General features: G+C 55.3%; 1 protein-coding gene across 1 annotated transcript; it reads left to right on the forward strand.

The window, feature by feature from the left end:
- On the forward strand, positions 1 to 24,021 carry SSC5D (scavenger receptor cysteine rich family member with 5 domains; the record flags this gene model as incomplete). Its single annotated transcript, XM_079724260.1, has 14 exons — positions 1 to 25; positions 466 to 492; positions 815 to 1,123; positions 1,843 to 1,962; positions 2,151 to 2,264; positions 2,600 to 2,908; positions 4,574 to 4,891; positions 5,125 to 5,301; positions 8,122 to 8,439; positions 10,434 to 11,006; positions 11,089 to 11,403; positions 11,562 to 11,729; positions 18,886 to 19,050; positions 22,141 to 24,021. 14 exons carry the CDS (start codon positions 1 to 3, stop codon positions 23,937 to 23,939), a joined length of 4,737 nt encoding a protein of 1,578 aa, XP_079580386.1. The 3' UTR covers positions 23,940 to 24,021.
- Positions 24,022 to 24,357: the final 336 nt, after the last annotated feature.

A 24,357-nucleotide genomic window follows, 5' to 3' on the forward strand; every position in this document is an offset into this window, starting at 1 on the left:
ATGAGGGTCTTGGCCTGCCTCCTCGGTGAGTGACCCTTCTCCTCGGGGACTCAGGGGTCTGGGCCCCACCCTCTGACTCCTGAGCTCACCCACTGGAGAGCCTCAGACTTCCGGGGCCTCATCCCTGTTGCTTGGGAGATACAGGACATCTGGCCCTCCCTTGCCTGATCCCCCAGGGAGCCAGCCTATGGCACCCCCGTCCTACCCTCTTAGGAGCCCCAGAGACCTACCTCCTACCCCCCCTGCCCGCCCCACCAGCCCTGATCCTGTGGGGGGTCACCCATCATTTGACCTTTAGTCAGGCCCCTGGGCGCCTGCCCTGACCTGAGGCATCTGGGGCCCCGCCCACCTCAAGGACCTGAACCTCGCCAGGCCCTCGACGCAGAGTCCTGCCTCCCAGCGGCGGGGTTTCTGGTTCAGAGGCATGGGGCCTCACTCTGTACACCCCTCCCACCTCCCTTCCAGTGGCTCTGCTGGGGATCCAGGCTGTTGGTAAGTGGCCCCAAACACTTCTTCCATCTGGCCTCGCTCAGCTGCAGGCCCACCCCGTGCCCGGCCTCACATTCCAAAGGGACCCTGGTCGCCCCCATCCGCCTATGACCTCGGGCACCACTTCCCCCAGGACCACCTGGGTGACGGCCTCCTGCTTCCTACGGGGCACCACTGCTCCCCTGGGTACCCAGGAGTTGGGCTCCCCGTTAGCAGCCAGGACACTGGCCTTCCAGTGATGCCCTGCAGGACAGCCCCCAGCCCATACCCTCCCCCTGGCCCCAGGGTCTCCAGGACATCACAGCCTTTCCTCTGTCCTCCGCAGAGCGGCTGCGTCTGGCCGATGGCCCCCACGGGTGCGCGGGCCGCCTGGAGGTGTGGCACGGCGGGCGCTGGGGCACCGTGTGCGACGATGGCTGGGACCTGAGGGACGCCGCCGTGGCCTGCCGTGAGCTGGGCTGCGGGGGTGCGCTGGCCGCCCCTGGAGGCGCCTTCTTCGGGGAGGGCGCGGGGCCCGTGTGGCTGAGCGAGCTGGCCTGCCGGGGCGGTGAGCAGCAACTGGGCCTCTGCCCCCACCGCGGCTGGAAGGCCCACATCTGCTCCCACGAGGAGGACGCAGGCGTCGTCTGTGCAGGTAAGGGGCCCTCGACCCTCTCCAAGGGACATTGCTTCAGAGACAACCCAGGGACCCAAGTCCTCAGCCCAGTAACTCTGAGAATCCAGAAGTCCAGACACCCCACCCCTGACACCCCCTGCAAAGCCAGGACTTACCACTACCTTGGAGGGCCCATCCCTGCCTCACTCAGGGCCTGCCCTCTTTATAGCATCTGGGGATTGCATGGCAGGGATATTGAATAGTATCTTCCAAACTGAGAGGGAACTTTGAGACCAATCAACAAAGCAGTAAAGTACAACTATGAAGTTTACTGTGGGGAGCTCATACAGGCAGGATGGATCTGGTGGGCAGTGATCCATTAATTTGCAGCTGTGCTTTACACCACCGCAAAGGGTGCAGGAAGATCTAAAGGGGCCAACGCTAGAGACAGAATCTGAGTGAATCTGAATCTGAATTCTATCTAGAATCTAGATAGAATATGACCATTATTCCTCATGGACCATTAATCCTCTATGTCAGCAAAAGGCATCCTTCCTGTTTTCGTATCAAGACGAAGGCAAGTTGATAGGGAACCAAAAAAAAAAAAGTTGATAGGGAACCTTTCTGGCTTGGGCGTGTTCCTCGTGAGTGGGCTAAAGCTCAGCCATGCAAACAGGGGAGGGGGTAGGGCTGCGGGCCTGAGATGGGGCTGACAAAACAGAGCCAGTGCGGTCCAGCCACACGCTGCTCTCCCGAAGGTCAGCGTGTGTCGGACTCCAGGGATTGGGACGACTCACCTTCAGTCCTGGATGGGGACCCCTGGCCGGGGCTGTCTGGGGAGCTGAGCCCCGGCTCTGAGGAGGCCCCGGTGATGCCTGGTGAGCGCCCCCACACGTGCCCTGTTTCCAGCTTCAGCTGTGAGGGAGAACGGACGGAGGCCCGTCTCCTCCACAGTCCCGAGGGCCCCCGCCAAGGCCCCCTTCAGACCCCTGGGGACTCTCGGGACTGACCTGCAGCCTCGGGAGGGGCAGCTGCCGATCTCCCTCCCCGCTGTCTTCTCACCCAGCCCCCCGACCAGCTGGGACCCCCCAGAGCGGCTCCCGGAAGAAGAGCCCCCGGCCGCCCAAGCCCGCCAAGACCACTAGGGCCCCTTTGCTGACTGCGGGAGCCCCCCGCCAGGGTAAGTCCACGCAGGCCTCCCCTCTGCAACAAATCTGGACGGGGTGAGGCGCTAGGCCCCGCTGGACCAAACTGGGACCCCCCCCAGGTATGGGGGGGCACTGCATCCCCCGGGATTCACAGTCAGGCCCAGGCTCCCCACCCGGTCCGGAGACCCGGGTGTCCACTCCCGGGACCCAGGCCCTTGGCCTGCTCAGATCCTGGCTCTCCCCTTAACAGCCGGCTGGCAGGCCCATCTCAGGCCACTGACACCCCCCACCCCGCGGCTTGAATCCGCGTATCCCCAGCCGCCTCGCTCGAGGCCCCTGACTGCCCCTCTCCCCGCCCACCCGCCAGAGCGGCTGCGCCTGGTCTCCGGCCCCCACGGGTGCGCGGGCCGCCTGGAGGTGTGGCACGGCGGGCGCTGGGGCACCGTGTGCGACGACGGCTGGGACCTGCGGGACGCCACCGTGGCCTGCCGCGAGCTAGGCTGCGGGGGCGCGCTGGCCGCCCCCGGCGGGGCCCGGTTCGGCCCGGGCGCAGGGCCCGTGTGGATGGACGACGTGGGGTGCGGAGGCGGGGAGCAGGCCCTGCGGGACTGTCCCCGAAGCCCCTGGGGCCGGAGCAACTGTGACCACAGCGAGGACGCAGGACTGGTCTGCACCGGTACGTGCCCGCCTCCCCAGACCCCTCCCCCAGGGCCACGCCCCCTCCCCGCTCGCTGAGGTCACAAGTTTAAGGAGCTCTCCAATCCCCCTCCCTCCCTCCCTCCCTCCCTCCCTCCCTCCTTTCCTTCTCTCTCTCTCTCCTTCCTTCTTACTCATTAAGCGCCATCCACAACGGGCACAGATCCAGCTCTTGCTCTCCTGACTTTTAGGACGCAGCGGGCACAGGGCGGGGGTGGCCCACAGGTGCGGGATGGGAGAGTTCACGGGCTGCAACCACTAGAGGAGCCTCTGCCCGCCTGCCCGCCTGCCCGCCTGCCCGCCTGCCCGCACAGGGGGCGGGAAATGTTTCAGTCGGTGGATGGGAAAGGGGAGAGGGAGCTACAGAGGAAGCTGGGAGCCGGCTCTGGGCCTCCCCCCCCACCTGCCTGGCCTCCTGGGTGGATGTCCTCGCGCCACCCTTCATGGATGCAGGACAGAGGCTCAGAGATGTAAAGCAGATGACCCGGAACTTAACTTGACCGTTGCACAGATGGATCTGGGTATCTAGCGTGTAGGGTGTGGTGGGGATGGAGCCCAAGGGGACACAGGTCAGGGCACAGATTGGTGGACCAGAGGCAGTGACGGTGGCGCCTCCGTGGGAAGCACGTGGGGGCAGAAATGGGGCCTCTGAAGCCCAGTTCCCAGGAGCTGAGTTGAGTCTCCAGCGGGAGAAGAAGTTGTTGGGGAGAAGAAGTGAACCCCCCATTGAGGGGCCCGGGGGCTTGGTGTCTTACCAACATCTCTGCTCCTCAGGGAAGCCCCGTGAGGGAGCGCGTCACTCACAGCTGGGTGATGCAGGCAGGAGTATCTCACCCTCTCTGGCCTGTCCTTTTCTCTAGACACCGACTGCAGGCTAGAGAGATGGACTCCACACTCCCCAGAGGTGACCCAACTCTCACCCCACAAAGACCCAATAGAAATGTACCCCCAAACCAACAAGAGGTTAACATCTAGACTAGTGGTTCTCAACCCCACTCCCTGGATGACATGGAGACATTTCTGGTTGTCATGACTGTGGGGCACTGGGGGTGCTGCCGGCATCTGGGGGGTGGAGCCCAGGGATGCTGCTGGACATCCTACTGTGCACAGGACTGCCCCTCACAGCAGAGAATGACCTGACCCCCGTGTCAGGGGCGCTAAGGCTGAGAAACCTTGCTTTACAGGCTGGAGAAGGCAGCTGGGGAGTGGGGACCTGCTTGGGGAGGTGGGTGGAGGGCATCAGGGCCGGCATCCCCAGGGCTCGTCCCTGGGGAGGCAGGAACATGGGGGGCAGTGGATAGACCACAGTTGGACTCTTGGAGAGCGATTTCCCAGCTCAGAGTCTTTTCCTCACTTGCAAACTGAAGATGGAATGGCTGCTTTCCAGCCCCATCTTGGGCGTGAAGCGGAACACCACACATAGCCTGTACTTGCTCACCCATTCTGGTGACCTGAGCAGGTGGCTTATACCTGCTCACCCATCCTAGTCACCTGAGCATGAGGCTTGTATCCGCTCACCCATCCTAGTCACCTGAGCACGTGGCCTGTACCTGCACATCCATCCTGGTCACCTGCATGCGTACCTCAGTACCTGCTCATCCATCACAGTTTCCCGTCTCTCTGTTCTCCCTCTCCCCACGTCCAGGCCCGGCCCCCAGGCTGCGTCTGGCAGACGGCCCCCACGGGTGCGCGGGCCGCCTGGAGGTGTGGCACAGCGGGCGCTGGGGGTCCGTGTGTGACGATGCCTGGGACCTACGGGACGCCGCTGTGGCCTGCCGCGAGCTGGGCTGCGGGGGCGCGCTGGCTGCCCCTGGAGGCGCCTTCTTCGGGGAGGGGGCTGGACCCATCCTCCTGGACGATCTTCGCTGTCGGGGAAACGAGACGGCCTTGCGCTTCTGCCCGGCGCGGCCCTGGGGCCAGCATGACTGTCATCACCGGGAGGACGCTGGGGCCGTGTGTGACGGTGAGGGGGCCCTGGGGGAGAGGCCAGGGAGGGGGGAGAACTGGGGGGTCTTGTGTGTTTTCCTGAGGTGTACCCCAGGGCCCCGCACTCCCTCCGTCCAGACTGCCCACCTGCTCCATGGCTTGCTTATTGTGAAACCTCATTCTCCATCAGGGGTCCTGGGATGGCAGGTGTGGGGAACTGCCTGTAGCACAGCAGTGGCGGGTGCTCACCTCTTCCCTCTCACGCCCCAGGTATGCCTCTGGGATATGTCCCTCCCACGGCCCCCGCGGTGGGCAGCAACAGCTCCAGGCCCAGGGAGGCTGCATCCAGGCCCCCGGCCCCCACGGTGAGCCAGGCCCCGCGGATAGCAGGCATTTCACCTCCACCCGCTTCCCCTGCCGCCCCTCAGGAGCCTGGGCCAGAAGCCGGTGAGTCCCTCCTGCTTCCCCACCCCAAATGTGGGGCTTAGCTGCTGCTGCTGCTTTTTTTTAAGATTCTTTTCCCAGGTAGGCCGTTGCAGAGTATTGAGTAGAGTTGCCTGTGCTAGACAGTAGGTCCTTATTACCTCTTTTATACACAGTCGTGTGTATGTGTCCATCCCAATCTCCCAATTTATCCCTCCCCTCCTTATCCCCTGGTAACCGTACGTTTGTTTTCTATATCCGTGACTCTACTTCTGTTTTGTAAATAAGTTCATTTATACCCCCTTTTTTTAGATTCCACATATAAGTGATATCATCTGATATTTGTCTTTCTGTGTCTGACTTATTTCACTCAGTATGACAATCTCTAGGTCCATCCATGTTGCTGCAAACAGCATTATTTTGTTCTTTTTTGTCTCTGAGTAGGGGTTTAGCTTCTGTTTCCAGCCCCTCCGCCACTCCCCACAGCCCCCAGGTGCCCTCCTTCACTGCTCAGACTGTCTCGGGGACAGGGAAGGGTGGAGGGGAGGGGACGGAGCGCACGCTCAGAGGCCCCTGCTTGGCTTAATGCTCTGCTCGGGCTGTCTTGAAACTCACAAGGCCGCCTCCTTCTCACAAATATCGAAAAAACTAGTCAGTGATGTTGTTTTAAAATACAGGCTATGGGGGCTTCCCTGGTGGCGCAGTGGTTGAGAGTCCGCCTGCCGATGCAGGGGACACGGGTTCGTGCCCCGGTCCGGGAAGATCCCACGTGCCGCGGAGCGGCTGGGCCCGTGAGCCATGGCCGCTGAGCCTGCGCGTCCGGAGCCTGTGCTCCGCGACGGGAGAGGCCACAACAGTGAGAGGCCCACGTACTGCAAAAAAATAAAATAAAATATAATATAAAATAAAATAAAATACAGGCTTTAGGGACTTCCCTGGCGGTCCAGTGGTTAAGACTGTGCTTCCACTGCAGGGGGCACAGGTTGATCCCTGGTTGGGGAACTATGGTCCCACATGCTGTGTGGTGCTGCCAACAGGTGAGACCACTGTCACTGCAGAGATAGTTGGTTTCTCACAATTCCCAAGAGGAGGGGGCACAGCCCGCACACGACGCAGGGCCACGTGGGAAGCACCAGGGTCCAGCAGGAGGCAGAGGGAGCGAGGGGCGACGGTGGGCAAAGCCTGGAGTGTGGCTTCATGGGGAGGAATGGACAAGGCAGGGTGAGATGACTCCGGATGGGCTGGTTTGCATCATTTCTGCGGGTTCTGGAGCGTAGGGGCTGCCCCTTGTCGGGTACATGCCCTGGGGAGATGGGGCAGGTGGATGGTGGCCGGGGAGTGTGAGCCTGACACGAGGTGGGGGGTGAGGGCTCTGGGTGGGTTGGTTTCATGTGAAGGGCACGCTCCAGTGGTTTCCTGTCTCTGGGAATCAGCAATCCCCCCAGTGTCAGCAAGCCCCCAAGATGTCAAAGCATCAGGTACCGCAAATAAAAAGCCATGATTAATACAGCCACCTCCTCAAGGTTGCCAAAGGCTGAAAAAGTGGGAAGTTGATCACTGTTAGCGGAGGCCTGCTTCCCCTTTTTCTGAATAATGATAATAATAATGATAACAACTGCCATAGACTCAGCTCTCACTGGCTTACACGACCAGTGCTGTTCCGAGCCCCTTCATCAGGTAAAACTACCCGCCACTGGCAGGGTAGGTACCGTCTGGTTTCCACGTTACAAATGAGGCCGTGCAGCTAAAAAGTTGGAAAGCCAGGACTCAAATGAAGGCAGTTTGTTCCACAGCCCACTTTCTTTATTTTTTAAAAATTATGGTAAAATATACACAACATAAAATTGACCATTTTAACAACTTTTTGTTTTTCTGGCTGTGCCACACGGCATGCGGATCTTACTTCCCCGACCAGGGATCAAATCTGCGCCCCCTGCAGTGGAAGCGCAGAGTCCTAACTATTGGACTGCCAGGGAAGTCCCATTTTAACCATTTTAAAGCATATAGTTTAGTCGTAAAAAATACACTCATAATGTTGTGCAGCCATCACCACCACCATCTCCAGAATGTTTTCACCATCCCAATCAGATACCCCAGACCCATTAAACACTCACTACCCTCCCCGCCATCTCCCCAGCCCCTGGCACACACCATTTGATTTTCTGTCTCTGTGAACTTGCCAACCAGGCACTGTGTGTAGCTGGAATCGTATAGTATTTGACCTTTTGTGTCTGGCTTATTTCACAGAGCGTAATGTTCTCCCAGTTCATCCACATTGTGGTGTGTGTCAGAATTTCTTTCTTTGTAATGGCTGAATAGTGTTCCATCGTACGGATGGACAACGTTTTGTTTATCCATTCGTCCATTGAGGGACACTCGGGTTGTTCCCACATTATTGCTATTGTGAATAATGCTGCTGTGAATGTTTGCATACAGGTATCTGACTGAATGCCCATTTTCACCTTATTTTGGGTATATCCCTAGGAGTGGGATTTCTGGATCATATGGCAATTCTGAGTTGAGCTTTCCAAGGAACCACGCTTTATCCCTGACTTTTTTTTTTTTTTTTTTTTTTTTGGCGTGCCGCGAGGCTTGTGGGTTCTTAGTTCCCCAACCAGGGATTGAACCCGGGCCTCAGCAGTGAAAGCACAGAGTTCTAACCACTGGACCGCCAGGGAATTCCCTATCCCTGACTCATTATTCCTGTGCCTGATGCAGACGATGGCACAGCACAGGCCTGGATAAACACTTGCTGCTGGGAAGGAAGGGTGGATGAATGGAAGAAAGATGGAGCGAAGGTGGAGGAAGGTCTGACTCTAATTCTTTGCGTCTCTCCCACCCCAGGGTCCCCCCAGCTGCGTCTGGTGGCCGGACCCAGCAGGTGCTCAGGCCGGCTGGAGGTGTGGCACGGTGGGCGCTGGGGGACCGTGTGTGACGACAGCTGGGACCTGCGGGACTCGGCTGTGGTCTGCCGGGAGCTGGGCTGCGGTGGACCTCGGCAGCCAGACCCTGCTGCCGGCCGCTTCGGCTGGGGCGCGGGCCCCATCTGGCTGGACGACGTGAGGTGTGTGGGGACCGAGGCTTCCCTCGCTGACTGCCCTGCTGCTCCCTGGGGGAAGCACAACTGTGCTCACAACGAGGACATTGGAGTTACCTGCACTGGTAAGGAGGCCCTGGCCATTCGCTGGCTCCGGGAGGGCTTCCTGGAGGAGGGAACGGGAACTAACATTGGCACTAACATCGACTGAGCGCCCACCTCCTAAGCCCCCGCCCATGACCATATTCACACGTCACGATACGTCCAAATTGGTGGATGTTATGCCCATTTTACTGATGAAGACGCTGAGGCACAGAGAGGTTACACAGCAACTAAGCGGCACAGTTGGGATTCTTCCTCCTCTTCCTCCCGCCAAGAATCAAGGAAGTCTCCCACCTAGAGGGAAGCTGAAAAGGAAGAGGAAAGGAAGCAGGCATGGGGCACCGGGAGACGGCAAGAAGCCCGTGTGACGGGAGGGCCAGTTGAAGTAGACTCAGGCTTGGCCCGTGTTCATTCACTGGCTGTTATTTATCCAGCGCCAGATGCTGAGCTAGGTATTGGGTCCTCAGAATGCAACGAACGCGACCCTGGCCTTTGAGAGGCTTACAGTTCACTGTGAGAAAGAGACACCCTGACAAATCGCTGCAAACCCGTGTGACACATTGTCATTTGGGAGGTCCCCAAGACCACCCTCGGGTTCCGTAGTTTTCTAGAAGGATTCACAACAATCAGAAAAGCTGTCTCGCAGTCCAGTGGTTAAGACTTCGCCTTCCAACGCAGAGGGTGCAGGTTCAATCCCTGGTTGTGGAGCTAAGATCCCACATGCCTCGCAGCCAAAAAACCAAAACATAAAACAGAAGCAATGTTGTAACATTCAATAAAGACTTTTTAAATGGCCCATATTAGGACTTACCTGGTGGCACAGTGGTTAGGAATCCGCCTGCCAATGCAGGGGACACGGGTTCAATCCCTGGTCCGGGAAGATCCCACATGCTGTGGAGCAGCTAAGCCCGTGCTCCACAACTACTGAGCCCACGAGACACAACTACTGAAGCCCTGACGCCTACAGCCCGTGCTCCGCCAGAAGAGAAGCCACCGCGATAAGAAGCCCGCGCACTGCAACGAAGAGTAGCCCCTGTTCGCTGCAACTAGAGGAAGCCCAAGCACAGCAACGAAGACCCAACGCAGCCAAAAATTTAAAAAGTCAGTTGAGGGAAGAGGCACGTGGGGCTGGGTCCAGGAGAGACCCTTGTGGAGCTTCCTCACTTAATTCTCCCAGCAACGACGCATGACAACGCACGTGAAGTATTGCCAACCAGGGACGATCTCCCAGCCTTGGCATCAAAGTGTTTATAGGAGCTCAGTCATGAGATGTGGCTGGTGGCCCACTGGTGGCCCATAAGTCACAGTGTTAGCAGAGATGATCTGGGTGGCTCTGGCCCCACAGGGAAACAACACACTCTTACCAGGCAGGACGTTGAAAGGGCTTGGAGCTTCCCCCCCGGCAGCCAGGGGCAAAGGGCCGAACCTTTCTTTGGACAAGATTAACCCTTGTCCTGCATCAGTAACCCTTGGCATCGCCCATGCTGTCTGCCGCCTTCCCTGTGCTGATCAGAAAGATGTAAGGTGAGCTGTGGCAGCTGGGAGGATGGAGTCAACCATTCTGCCTGAAGCTAAGGCACTTTCCCCTTTCCCTCCCCTCCTGAGGGCCACGGGAGCCACAGAAGGGTTTTGAGCTGGGCAGTGGCCGGGTACCACCCTGGTGGGGCGGTGAGAGCTGGGCACGGGGTGTGGGGGAAGACCAGTCAGAGGGTACAGGAAGCCAGGCAGTGGCTGGGCAGATGGAGAGGATGGGTCAGTGTGAGGGGGTGAAGGGGGGTAGTCACATCATGATTGTAAGTGCCCAGAGGTGGGATGGTGCCGGCTGAGGCTGGCCACCGTATGCCCCAGGTCTGGCACAGGGCCTGGCTCGGAGGAGATGCTTTGCAAACATCTATGATGTGAATGAATGCATGGGAACTTGGTGGTTGTCTGTAGGGGGAGATGAGAGAGAAGGAGGGGCCTGGTCGGACAGTCACGGTGTCTGCTGTCTCCCCTGTCCTCCCCTCCTGTCTGCCAGGGCCCCCCGGCCTGGACTCCATCTCAGACCCCTTCAGTTGGAGCTGGATCCCTGGCCTGGGTAGAGACCCGGATGCCTGGCTCCCGGGGGAGCTGGCCACCAAGCCCTCTGCAAGGCGGACCCCTGGCGTTCCTGAGAAAACCACCACCAAGGCCCCAGGGAAGATACCCAAAAGCACGAAGAAGTGGGTGACCAAAATCGCAAAGAGACCGACCACTCAGCCCCCCGTGATACCAACCACTAAGCACTCCAGGGCCACGGGCACCCAGAGTCCCCCAGAACTGACCTCACTGACCACCACCACTCCAACCACTGAGGCCTCCCGAGGACCGACCTCTGAGTTTACCACCAGGCTGACCACGGAGGCCCCTCACAGGCTGACCTCACACACCACCGAAAGGCGGACTCCCCGGGCCCCCCGGGAACGGACCTCTAAGACCCTGGCAACACCGACCACCCAGGGCCCCCGAGAACTGACCTCTGAGGCCACCATGGAGCCATCGGCCGAGATCCCAGGAGTAGGTACTCCAGAGTCCTCCAAAGACCCAGCCCCCTCCCCCACTGGGGCATCAGGTGAGAGGAAGGAACGTGGAGGGTGAGGCTGACCCCTCCTAACCCCTGCTGACCCCTCCTGATCTGGGCTGTCTACCAGCAGGCCTGTTCCGGGTTCGTCTGGCTGATGGGCCCAACCGGTGTGCCGGGCGGCTGGAGGTGTGGCACGCTGGACGCTGGGGGACAGTGTGTGATGACAGCTGGGACCTGCGGGATGGCATGGTGGCCTGCTGGGAGCTGGGCTGCGGAAGGGTTCGGCCCCGAGTGGGCAAAACCCACTATGGCCCTGGCACCGGGCCCATCTGGCTGGATGACGTGGGCTGCAAGGGAAGTGAGGCATCGCTGAGCGACTGCCCCACTAGGGCGTGGGGACAGCACAACTGCGACCACGAGGAGGACGTGGGGCTCACCTGCACTGGTACGGTGGGGGGGCGGGGGGTCAGTGGCCAAGGAGTCAGGGTGGCATGGGGGTGGGGACCCAGAGTCACTCCAGGAGATTCGGGAAGGGGACTTCGGAGCAACAGCAAGGACCTCTGAGACGGGTCGGGGCTGTCCCCTTCCCCAATTTCTCCCAAGGCTATGCAGATGAGGAAGACTATCCCCCCTGGACCTGGGACCCCACCTCAGGAGAGGACCTGGCCAAGGGGACCACCGCTCCAGCGGTGCCTGCACACACTCTCTCCTGGGGCACCGCTGGGAGCCCAGGGGCCCCCTCCCCAGCGACGAGGCGCCTTCCAAGCACAGGTGAGGGGCATGGCCGGGGTGGGGAGGGGCCCTCCATACACCTCTGTGCATTTCCCTGCCGAGCTTCCAGAAAGATCCTCCTAAATGAGCTGGCCTGGGTCTCAGAGACCCCAGACAGGTTTTCCTCGGCTCCAGAGACCCTAAGAACATTCCCTTCTTGGACTCGGCAGTAGCACTGTCCTCCAGAGCCTAAAGGAGACCCCATCCCCACCCACTGCGGTGTGATTCGCGGAGAATCCTACCAGGCTCAGCAAAGCCCCGGCCCGCAGTCCTCCTGCAAAGCAACCGGGGCCTTGGGAGCCCGTGCGATCCAGAGCCTCGATGGAACTCCCCCCAGACCTCACAGCCCAGGCCCACCCTGTCACCACGTTGTCTCCCCACCCCAGCCCCTCAAACCTGTTCTCCCAGCTCACGCTCTGGTCAGGGTCGGGCTGTGGCTCAGAGGTGGGGTGGGGACATCCAGGCCGAGGGCTCTGTGCTCAGCCTGACCCCCTTCCTCTGGCCAGTGGGAGCAGCCTCCAGCCCCTCAGCTCTGTCCCCCTCTGTCTTGCTGTCGCCTGCTTCCCTCCTTCCATCTCTGCTGCCAGGGGCCTTGACCCGCCTCAGATGTTGCCCATTTCTCTATCTTCCTCTGTGTGTGTGTGTGTGTGTGTGTGTGTGTGTGTGAGTGTGTGTGTGTGTGTGTGTGTGAGTGTGTGTGTGTGTGTGTGTGTGTGTGTGTGTGTGAGAGAGAGAGAGAGAGAGAGAGAGAGAGAGATCTCTGTCCTATCCGTGCTCAGGGTCTCTTGATCACGCTCTGCTCCTCTTACTCTCTCTCTCTCTGGCCTCGCCCGGGTGCCACACGCAATCTCACTTCCCTGACTAGGGATGAACCCGCGCCCCCTGCAGTGGAAGCGCAGAGTCTTAACCACCAGACCCACCAGGGAAGTCCCAAAGGAATTTATTTTATTTTTTTATTTTATTTTAAAACTTTTATTTATTTATTTTTCCCTCTCTTCCCTTTCAATTTCTCATCCTCCTCATCTCACTTTTTTTCCCACCGCCCATTTCTTTCTCATCACCTTTCTAATGTTTTTTCTTTCCTTATCAAGTTCATACTCCCATCATTTCTATTTCTCTCTTTATTTCCCCACAGTCAACTTCTCTTTATCTTTTCCCCTCTGCGTCTGGCTCTTTTTTCTCTCATTTTCCATTTCTCACTCCCCCACCCCCACCCCGTATCTACGTCTCACTGTGCTTCATGGCCACTTTCTCTTCATCTCTTCTCCTGTGTCCTCCTCCTTTTATGTACATTTTCAGTTTCTCACGCTCGTCGTCTCTGTTTCTCGCTATTTTTCACGGTCGGTTTATCTTTTCAGCTCCGTGTCTCTTTTTTCTTTCTCTTTCTCTGCCCCTCCTCGTCTCTATGCCTCATCAGCCTCTCTCACCATCTTTCTAATTTTTTCTCCAAGTCCACACCCCGTCACCCCTGTTTCTCCCTGTTTTTCACGGCCAGTTTCTCTTTCTTTCCCCTCTGAGTCTTCCTTTTTCTTTCACTCTCAATGCCGCGCCCTCCGCTCCGTTTCCCACTCAACCTCCCCCCAGCCCAGGGTCGGTTCTCCCCTCAGCTTTTTCTCCGTCTCCTCATCCTTCTCGCTGACTCTCCATCCTACCATTTCCCGCGTGGCGTCTTCTTCCCCCAGCTCTCCCGACCCCGTCCCCCCGCGACGGCCGCTCGCCCCCCCCAGGTGTCCCCGCTTCTGCTCCCTCTCCGCAGGACCCCGCCCCTCGCGCCTTTTCCCGCCTTTTTCACAAGCTCAACACGCATGCGCACTCCGAGGGCCCCGTTGTGAGAGGGGCGGGGCCTCGGATGGAGGGGCGGGCAGGGCAGACTTCAATCGCCCCGTGCCGTGTGACGTCACAGGCGCGGTGCGCCTTCTGATTGGCCGGCTGGCCCACGCCGCGGCAATAAAAGCGGGTGAAGAGAGCGGTGATTCCATAGCGTGGCGTACGCCTCGGTCTGGTCTCGTGCCGGCGGAGAGGGGAGGGGGGCGCGGAGCAGGCATTGGAGGTACGGGGATTTGGGGTGGGGGGCACCCGAGCTGTGAGTTAGGGCTCAGTTTCCAGAGGTGATGCTCCTCGGTGCAGTGTGGCCAGGATTTCTGAGCCTTTGTTCTCTGCAGCCCGGCGCCCCCTCCCTTATCCCATAGCGCCCCCTCGTGGCGGAGAAGTCATGCTGGGTGCGAGGCACAAATAAATACAGAACTAGGAATTACGTGATGGAAATCTCAGGAGTCACGTGTACAGCCTTAGTAATGGGAAGACTTGGAGGGAGGTGCGGGGTGGCGTGGGGAGAAGGGAAACCACAGACAGGAATTCCTATCCTCGTTAGCAAGATGGCCTTGAGAAAAATGACTGCTTCTTTGAACCTCAAGTTTCTTCCTCCGGAAAAAACGAAAACCGGAGCTCCAAGGTCCCTGGAAAGAGTCAAGGAGAACTCACTGTGCCAGGCACGCATGATTCCAGCTGGGTGACATAGGTCCTGGTGTTGCCCCTGTGTTTCAGGCGGGGGAAAAATGAGGCTCAGAGAAATTAAACTTTAACTCAGGAGCCATTATTGGGATCCATTTTAAACGATTTCGCGCACAGTTTGCTCGCTGGATTGGAAAAGATTCTGGAATAACAAGTCATTTCAAGAGTGAATTCTGTAGTACAGCTCGCTGGGTTCCAGCTGTACCTGCGCTGGGATTAGAACAATGAGCTGGGTGACCTCAGGTCCCAATCCAATGAGCAAAATGTGTGTGAAATCATTTAAAACCGCAAAACATTGGTTGTTAAAAGTTATTTACCGTAAATGAGCAACAGCTGCAGGATCCCAGGGACGGAGTGATTATTTCTAGTAGAGCAATTGGGAAAGACCTCGCAGAAGAGATGGTGTCATTTTCCCCAGCAGACACCAGGAGGAAGGGGATTCACACAGGAGCAGAGGCTGGAGTTGAGAGATGGCATTGCTTGTTGAGAGCACGTCGTCTCTGCTAGACTTCTAGCTGTCTTGTGTTTGGCTATGTCAGTTTCTGTTGTTGCCATAACACCACCACATGTTAGGGGCTTAGACAACACAAGTTTATTATTTTGCAGGTCTGGAGGTCAGAAGTCCCACATGGGTATCACTGGCTAGAATCCAAGTGTCAGCAGGGCTGTGTTCCTTCGGAGGCTCTGGGGAGGATCGTTCCCGTGCCTTTTCTAGCTTCTAGAGGCCCCTCCGTTCCTTAGCGCATGGCCCCTTCCTCCATCTTCAAAGCCAGCAATGCTGCATCTATCTCTCTGATCCTTCTTTTGTCTTTACATCTTTTTTTTTTTTTTTTGTAGTACGCGGGCCTCTCACCATTGTGGCCTCTCCCATTGCGGAGCACAGGCTCCAGACGCGCAGGCTCAGCGGCCACGGCTCACGGGCCCAGCCGCTCCGCGGCATGTGGGATCTTCCCGGACCGGGGCACGATCCCGTGTCCCCTGCATCGGCAGGCGGACTCTCAACCACTGCGCCACCAGGGAAGCCCTGTCTTTACATCTTTGTCACTACAGCCGGGATAGATTCTCTCATTTTAAGGATTTGTGTGATTAGATTGGGTCCGCTAGGATTAACATAGGATAATCTCTTCATTTCCAGTTCTGGACCCATAATCATATCTGCAGAGTCCCTTTTGCTAGGAAAGGTAACATATTCACAGGTTCTGGGGATTAGGGCTTGGACATCTTTGGGGAGCGTTATTCTGTCTACCACGGGATCTGTGTTGTAGAGACTTAGTAGAGACTTTTTACATACTTGTTGAATGAATGAACCAGTGAGAGACCACTGTGTAAGTCTAGAGAGAGTGTACAGGAGATGAAGCTGGAAGCTTATGAAGGTTGAATTCTCACTGTCTATTTCACAGAAGCAAAATTTCTTGAGGCTTCCTGGATGATAGAATTTGGAGATGCAGACATTAATTCATGTCTGAAATGTTTGCTATGTGGCAGGCATGAGTACTAACCCCTGGGAACATAGCAGTGATGATCACAGCAAGGGAGGGGGAAGGGAGGGCTAAGTGTTGTAATTTAAAATAGGATGATCAAGAGATGACTTACTAAGAAAGTGCCATTTAAGTGACAGCCTCAAGAAGGAGGGGGGGAAGCCATGCAAATATCTGGTTGGAGAGTGTTCTGTAGAGAGCGGACAGCACGTGCAAAGCCCCTGAGGTGGGGGTGTGCTTAGCTGGTTCAAGAAACAGCAGCAAGGTCAATGGGGCGGAAGTGAAGTGGTTGATGGGGATGATGGCAGGAGGTGAGGTCTGTGGTCCATTGTAAAGACGTCTGCTGTGATGGGGAGCCTGGAGGGAGCTAAAGGAGCCTTCCAGACAGAGGGAGCAGCATGTGCAAAGGCCCTGTGGTGGGACCTTGGGAGACCAGCAAGAATGCTGGCCTGGCGGGAATGGAGTGAGCCAGGCAGAGGGAGAGTGATCGGGGATGAGGCCAGTGTCTGGGTTTTATTCTATGTGCAGAAACCCTTGGCGTTTTAAGCACTTTAAGTTATGGAGGACGTGATCACATGTATTTTCTTTCTTTTTTGGGGGGTTGGTGGGGCGCGCCTTGCGGCATGTGGGATCTTTGTTCTCCGACCAGGGATCAAACCCGTGCCCCCTGCAGTGGAAGTGCAAAGTCCTAACCACTGGACCGCCAGGGAAGTCCCCCACGTGTATTTTCAAAGCAGTCGCTCAGGATGCCGCAGGGGGCTGGATGTAGGTGTAAGAGTGCATGCAGGGAGACCAGAAGGTCCATGCAGACATGACGGTGGCCTCAACCAGGGTGGCAGTGGAGACTGAGAGAAGTGCAGGTGTTCAAGCTACATTCCGGGGGTTGAGCTGGTGGGTTCGAGTGATGCGTTGGGTGCGAGGGTTGAGGAGAGAGAGGGAGGTAGGGAATGGGGACCCGCCTTTTACTGGACCAGGGAACTCTGCGGGGTGGGCGCACAGGATCCAGAGTGGGAATATTAAGAGCTCCATTAGTGATGCGTTTGACACACCCAAGTGGAGACACGAGATATGCAATCCTGGAGCTCCAAGGAGCGCCTGGGAGGAGGGAATTTGCAGCTGCGGGAATGGATGAGGCTGTGCAGATGGACAGCCATGTCTAATGGAGTTTCCACACCCAGTGGGGAGGTGGCATGACTCGTGGACTCGGGATATCGCTGTATGTCATGGCTGCGCAGAGGGGAGGGCATCCAAGATTAAATGCCAGATTACATTTAGAGGTTGCGTGGTAATAGAGCATCAATAATAGCTAATGTTCATTGAATAATCTCCGTGTGCCAGGCACCATCTAAGTGCATCCCATGGTTGTTTGTCTTTTTTGGCCGCATCGTGTGGCATGTGGGATCTTAGTTCCCCGACCAGGGATCGGACCCGGGCCCCCAGCAATGAAAGTGTGGAGTCCTAACCACTGGACCACCAGTGCAAAGTGGTTCCCCAAAGTGCATACCATGGTTTAACTCACCTCCTCCAGTGGAACATTATGAGATGAGTACTATCCTTATCCCCATTTTATAGGTAGGGAAACTGAGGTCCAGAGAGGTCAGGACAGCAAAGGGCAGAGCTTGGATTCAAACTGCAGAATTCACACTCATAACCCCTCCAGCCACGGAGACTGGGAAGAAGCCTATGATGGAATTAGCTCTGAAGAACCCAGGAAGCATAGAACAGGGTGTAACCTCCTCAAGGGGAAGTAGGGAGTGGCCTTGGAATCAAATTCTAAATAAAAGCTCACCAGGGAAGGAGTGAGGTGAGACCCAGGAGGTCTACCCCCAGAGGGAAGAGGTCCTCATTCAGAAGCAGATAGACCTGCTGGGTCTGAAACCCAGTGCTGCTCCTTAGTTGTGAGACCTTAGGAAAATTCCTTGCCCTCTCTGGGCTTCAGTTTGGTCATCTGTAGCGAAACTGCAGCTTCTTTGCCCACCAGCTCCCCATGAGATTGCCAAAAATGTAAAATGTCTCTCAGCGGCAAGGATGAGGGATAAAGGCGGGCAGTCTGACAACATCTAGAGAGATGCCTTCCGCACGGCAGTCCCACAATTAGGCGTTGAGCAATTCTCACTCCTGAAGAATCCACTGCAGCAAAACATTGGCCACAACCGAACCGCCCGTCCAGATGGGCATAGATAAATCGGCAGTTGTGTGTTCATACGATAGAATATTACAGGGTTAAAAAAAAGAAGGAACTAGAGTTATATGCATTTAACTGAAAGGACAGCTTATCACTTGCCAGCCCTGCGACCCCATGGAGTAGGTGCCATCACGATACCCATCGTACAGGTGAGGAAACAGAGTCGTGGAGAAGTGAAGTGACTTGCTCAGCCAGCTAGGAAGGAACGCAGCCAAAAAGCAGGCTGTCAGAAGGTGTTTGCTGTATATATGTATACGTGCAGTCTTTCTAGTTGTAGGAAGCTAACACATGTGGAAACAATATAGCATTAGGGAGTCCCACCTGTATAGCTAAGGTGTAAAGGCATGCTTGGGAACTGTTAACTAAAGGCTTCTCTGACAAAGGGAAGGGATGTGATTGGGCCTCGCAAGGGCTGTAACTCTGCAATGCTGCTTCCTTTTTTTCGATGTATATTTTAATTAAAAAATCGAATCGATCACACACTAATGGACCATGAATGAGAATGTGGCCATATCTTAGAGCACATTTTGAGTACACACGGACCCAGGGAGTATTCCTGCACTTGGTGGGCTGACATTTTTTTTTTTTTTTTGCTGTGTTGGGTCTTCTTTTCTGTGCGAGGGCTTTCTCTAGTTGTGGCAAGCGGGGGCCACTCTTCATTGCGGTACGCAGGCCTCTCACTATCGCGGCCTCTCTTGTTGCGGAGCACAGGCTCCAGACGCGCAGGCTCAGTAGTTGTGGCTCACGGGCCTAGTTGCTCCGCGGCATGTGGGATCCTCCCAGGCCAGTGCTCGAACCTGTGTCCCCTGCATTAGCAGGTAGATTCTCAACCACTGCGCCACCAGGGAAGCCCCAAGGGCTGACATTTTAACAGGAAGACAGCTTCAATTTGTGTTCTTGATGGAGTCCTCCTAAAACCCAGCATCTTGGAAAGAAATCTTCACAACACTGTTATTACTCAGTTCTCCCCATATCTCTCAAGGTGGCGAGGATGGTTATGAGCCTTCTTGGACGTGGGCCACACCTTCAGGAGAGGTCCCAGCCAAGGGGACCCCCACCGCAGGCATACCTGGACCCCCTGGCACCACTGGCACCATCAGGAGCCCAGGCCATCCCTCTCTAGCTCCGAGGGTCCGTGGAGATACAGGTGAGACGTGTGGCTGGGGCGGGGGGGCCAGGATGTTTGTGTGGTGGGATGAGAGGTGGACTCCAGATTTCCCCATGGTGACCCAACTCTCACCCTAGAAAGACCAGGCAGAAATATATCCTGAGACAAGGGGTTATTATCTATACCAGTGGTCTTCAACTGGGGGCAACTGGCAACATCCGAAGACATTTTGGGTTGTCATGACTGGGAGCAGGGAGGCTACTGGTACCTGGTGGGTAGAGGCCAGGGATGTTGTTACACATCCTCCGGTGCGCAAGGTATCCCCCACAGCAAAGAATCATCCAGCCCCAGATGTCAACAGTGCCAAGGGTGAGAAACCCTAACCTATACCATGTAAGTCACTCTGACAAATAAGAAAATGATAGGAAATCCTATAAGAGAATGGGCAAAAGACACAAACAGGTGATTTGCAGAAGAGGAAGCCCAAATGCCCAACGAGTATATCTAGAAGTGCTCACATTCGTCATGAATCAGAAAATTCAAATTAAAACAAAAAAAATAAAATAAAATAAAATAAAACAATGACGAGCCTGGAAAAAAGTTTGAAAGGTAGATAATACCAAGTGTAGGTGAGGGTGTGGGGAGACAGGCATCCCCACTGGCTGTAGCAATTCGATAAACACAACCTAGTGGTGTTTCGTGAAATTAAATATGATTATACGTTATCACCCAGCAATCCTGCTCCTAGATCTATATTCCAGAGAAATTCTTGCACAGGCTTATAAGGGAATATGTGTGAGGATGTATTAGGGAATTGGAGGCAAGTTAAGTGTCCAACAGTAGGGTAACAAGAGAAATGCAATGGTTACACATGATGGAATTCTATGCAATAGCAATGACGGGCTATATCCACAGCAACATGGATAGGTATGAAAAACATAATACTGAGGGGAAGGTCAAACAGAATGAGATTTCCAGCAGAATATTATTTGCAGAAACTAAAAGCACAAACACAAAAATACACATACACTTATATATTAACATAAACACATCTATGCATTCTGTATTGTTTAAGATCACACATATGTTTAAGGCCATACGTGAAACACATTAGAGTGGAGGTACCTATGGGAGAGGATGAGGGGATGGAGATTGGGGTTAAAGAGGAGAAAAAGTAAGATAAAACAAGAGAAGGCATTGCAGGGACTATTAATGACAACATACAGTGGGGTATGAGTAGCTTAGCTTTCTGCACCTTGGGTCTGAAAAATTAGAAATCAATACCACTCTAGGTTACTGAGTCCCAGTGCTATCGAACTAAGCTGAGATTCTTGAAATAATAACTAGGAACAGTTAACATTCATCAAGCAATATACCATGTGTCAGGCACTATTTTATGCACTTTATATGTATTACTCTTTAACATATTTATATGTGTTAATCCTCGTAGCAGCCACATGAGCCCTACGTGAATGATGTAAGTGCTATAATTGTTCCCATTTCACAGATAAGAGAAGTTGAGGCACATACATCAATGACTATGGCAGTATAAACAGTCATAAGAATGCTTATGTGCTAGGCATTGTGTAAGTGCTCTGCCCACACACGATCTCTCTGAATCCTCATGATTACTCTACAAGGGAGGTATGTGAACCATCCATGGTTTACAAATGGGGAGGAAACTGAGATTCAAGGCAGTTAAGTAACTTGCCCATGATTACCCAGCTAGGAAGTAATGGAGCCGGGGTTTAAATCCAGGCAGCCTGGCTGGAGGCCAAGCCCTTTACTTAACTGCTCCTTTGACCCTGCAGGGGGACACGATGCACCTCAAAGATGCTGCATAAAAGTGGAATTCTGTTGAGCTGTGCTGTTCAATATGGTAGCTACTGACACAGGTGGCTATTTAAATTTAAGTGACTCAAAAATGTGAAAAAGGAAGGACCTACTGTATAGCACATGGAAGTATACTCAATATTTTGTAATAATCTCTAAGGGAAAAGAGTCTGAAACAGAATATATATATATGTGTGTGTACATATATATATATCTGAATCACTCTGCTGTACACCTGAAACTAACACAACATTGTAGGTCAACTATACTTCAATTTAAAAAATTAAAAAAAAGAAATCCATTCAAAGGTAAAAAAAAAAAAAATTGAAAAAGGAAACATTCATTCCTTAGTTGAACTAGCTACATTTCAAGTGCTCAGAAGCCACAGGTGACCAGTGGCTACCATACTGGACAGCACAGAACATTTCCATGACTGAGAAAGTGATACTTAATGGCCTAGACTCTGTATGTAAAGGACTTGGGTTCAGATCTTGTCCCTGCAACTTTCAAACTGTCTGTGACCTCCGGCAAGTTACTCCTCTTGGCCTTATTTCTCTCATCTGTAAAAAGAGCTTAAAATTCACATTTACCTGGAAGCAGGGCCTGGAAGAGGGCAAGCGTTCTCATTTTACTCGGGCCTAAAATTTGGGGCATTCCAAACACTTAGTAATGAAGATAAATAAGATCTTAATACCATAGGTTAAAAAACAAATGAATGCAAAAACAATCCACGATGAGCTAAATAAAATTTTAACTAAAGTCAGGATCTGACCTACCTCACCAGGATCTGACAGAGCCAATTTTAGGGGGGATTCCAGTGAGGTAGGTTGGATTCTGTCTTGGATTAAAATTTTGACTTTTTGTTCATTGTAGATCTTTTGCATTAACTTTGCTTGTTTAAAAATATGGAGTAAAGAGATTTGTCTTGATTACTGAGATTACCCTTCCGATTCCCCCTCATGCTATGCACCGTCTCCCACTGCCCTCCCCCTCTTTATCTCCCTTCATCCCATCTCGGCCCTTCCGCCCCCTCTTGCATCCCAGGTACCCCTCCACATCCCCCCTCCCCACTGCCCGCCCATCTCCGCATCTCCCAGAGGGGAGGACGCCAGGTGGCGCCTGGAGACATCCGAGGAGGCCTGGAGGTGGGGCACTAGGGCGGATGAAGTCTGCCGGCGACCCATAACGTCACTTAGCTTTCTGCCTTCCCATTGGTCGGCCCACCCCTAGAAGGCGGACCATGCCGCGGGGTGGGCGGAGCAGACTGACCTCCGCCGGCCGTCTTTCCTCCAACAGGTTCACTGAGGAAACCGTGGCCCGAGCGACGTCTGCGGCCCACAGCGGCCAGGACTAAGCCTCCCACCACTTCCCCAGCTCCCTCCGCCTCGTCAGGGCCCCCGGGCCCTGTCCTGACCTCTGACTCAGCGCCGCAGCTCATCCCCACAGCAGCTTCAACACCGGAGGTGACCTCTGACCCTCCCGCCACTTTGCCGCCCAGCCCAGACCCGGCCTCCTGGATGAACTCTCACCATACCTTGACAACCCCTGGGCTTACTTTGTCCACCCCTGGTGCCACCGTGTTTCCAGCGCTGACCCCTGGGCTTTCACCCACTCCACCACCCACCATGCCCAAAGAACTGACCTCTGACCCCTCTGCACCGGCGGTGGTGACCCGCCTTTCCCCTACCTCAGAGCTGACACCAGAGTCTGACACAACCTCAGTCTGGGACACATCTCCATACCCCAGCACAACTCCAGAACCTTCTAGTTTCCCAGACCCTTCCACAAGTCCTCACCCCACTACCATCTCTCACTCCACCATGACCTCTCACCCTACCACGACCTCTCACCCCACTACCACCCTTTACCCCACCACGACCCCTCACTCCAAGACCTCTCACCCCACCATGACCTCTCACCCCACTGCCACCCCTTACCCCACCCCCACCCCTCACTCTACCTCCACCCCTCACCCCACCACGACCCCTCCTCCCATCACCACTGCTCAACCCGTCACAACCACTTACCCAACCACAGCCCCTCAACCCACCACGACCCCTCAACCCACCACAACCCCTCAACCCACCATGACCTCTCAGCCCACCACAGCCCCTTATCCCACCATGACCTCTCAGCCCACTGCCACCCCTTACCCCACCCCTCACTCTACCTCCACCCCTCACCCCACCACAGCCCCTCCTCCCATCACCAGTGCTCAACCCATCACGACCCCTTACCCAACCACAACCCCTCACCCCACCACGACCCCACGACCCACCACAGCCCCTCCTCCCATCACCAGTGCTCAAACCATCACGACCCCTCACCTCACCACCACTGCTTACCCCACCATGACTCCTCACCCCACCTCAACCCCTATGGTCACTGCCAAGTCCCTTCTAACTTCCTTGGGAACAGAACTTCCCTTTCCCTCTTCAGCACCAACAGTCAAGCCCAGCCCACACCCCCAGTTGACCTTCACGGGGGCCCCACACCCCTCCACATCCCAGATGTGGAGCCTAGAGCCCTCTCCAGCAACAGAGTCCAGCCCCTGCAGGCCCTCTCCAGCCCCCAGCATAGACACACTGTCCACTGAGAACTTCAAACCACCCACAAGCCAGAGCCCCAAAGTAACCTCTCCACCTACCCAGACTCCACACTCAGCCTCTGACCCCACTGTGGCCCCTGACCTCCACCTGTCCCCTATGGCCCCCCCCTTGGATCAACCTCCCCCTGACCGCCTCACCCTAGGGCCAACTCCTGGTCAGAGCCCAGGCCCCCTTGGCCCATGTGAAGCCCCAGTGCCACCTGTAAGGGTCATGGCTTGTGATCCGCCTGCCCTGGTAGAGCTGGTGGCTGCTGTGAGGGATGTGGGTAGCCAGCTACAGAGGCTGACACAGGCCCTGGAGCGGGACCAGCAGGAGCGCCAAGCCCTGGGACTGGGGTTGACCCAGCTGGTGGAGGCTGCCCAGGGTCTCGGGCAGCTGGGTGAGGTTGTAAAGAGACTGGCAGAGGTGGCCTGGCCCCCCAGCACACCTGCACCAACCACTACTACCCCAGAGGAGGAAGAGAGGCCTCTGCGGGGAGATGTGTGACCTTATGTGTGGTCTGAGGGACTTAAGACACTCCCAAACCACAATAGGAAAACCAAAGTATCTAATTAAAAACAAAATGTGAATGATGTTTCTGGGGGACTAGAGGAGGTGGAATCACAAGATTGATCTGTTTGTGAATACAACAGGCACCATGTGAGGTGGTGAGGATGGTGAGGACGATGGTGATAGTGGTGATGAGTATGATGGCGATTATGATGGTGAAGATGAGAATGGCAATAGTGATAGTGAGGATGAAAGTGATGATTGTGATGATAATGGTGGTGATGATGAAGGTGACCATGATGGTGATGATGGTCATGAAGATCATGGTGATGCCTATCCTGATGGTAATGTGATGATAATGATGAAAGTGATGATAATGATTGTGATGGTGATGATAATGGTGGTGATGATGGTG

The sequence above is a fragment of the Hyperoodon ampullatus genome (genome assembly GCF_949752795.1).
Source record: "Hyperoodon ampullatus genome assembly, chromosome: 18".
NCBI classification, from domain to species: domain Eukaryota; kingdom Metazoa; phylum Chordata; class Mammalia; order Artiodactyla; family Ziphiidae; genus Hyperoodon; species Hyperoodon ampullatus.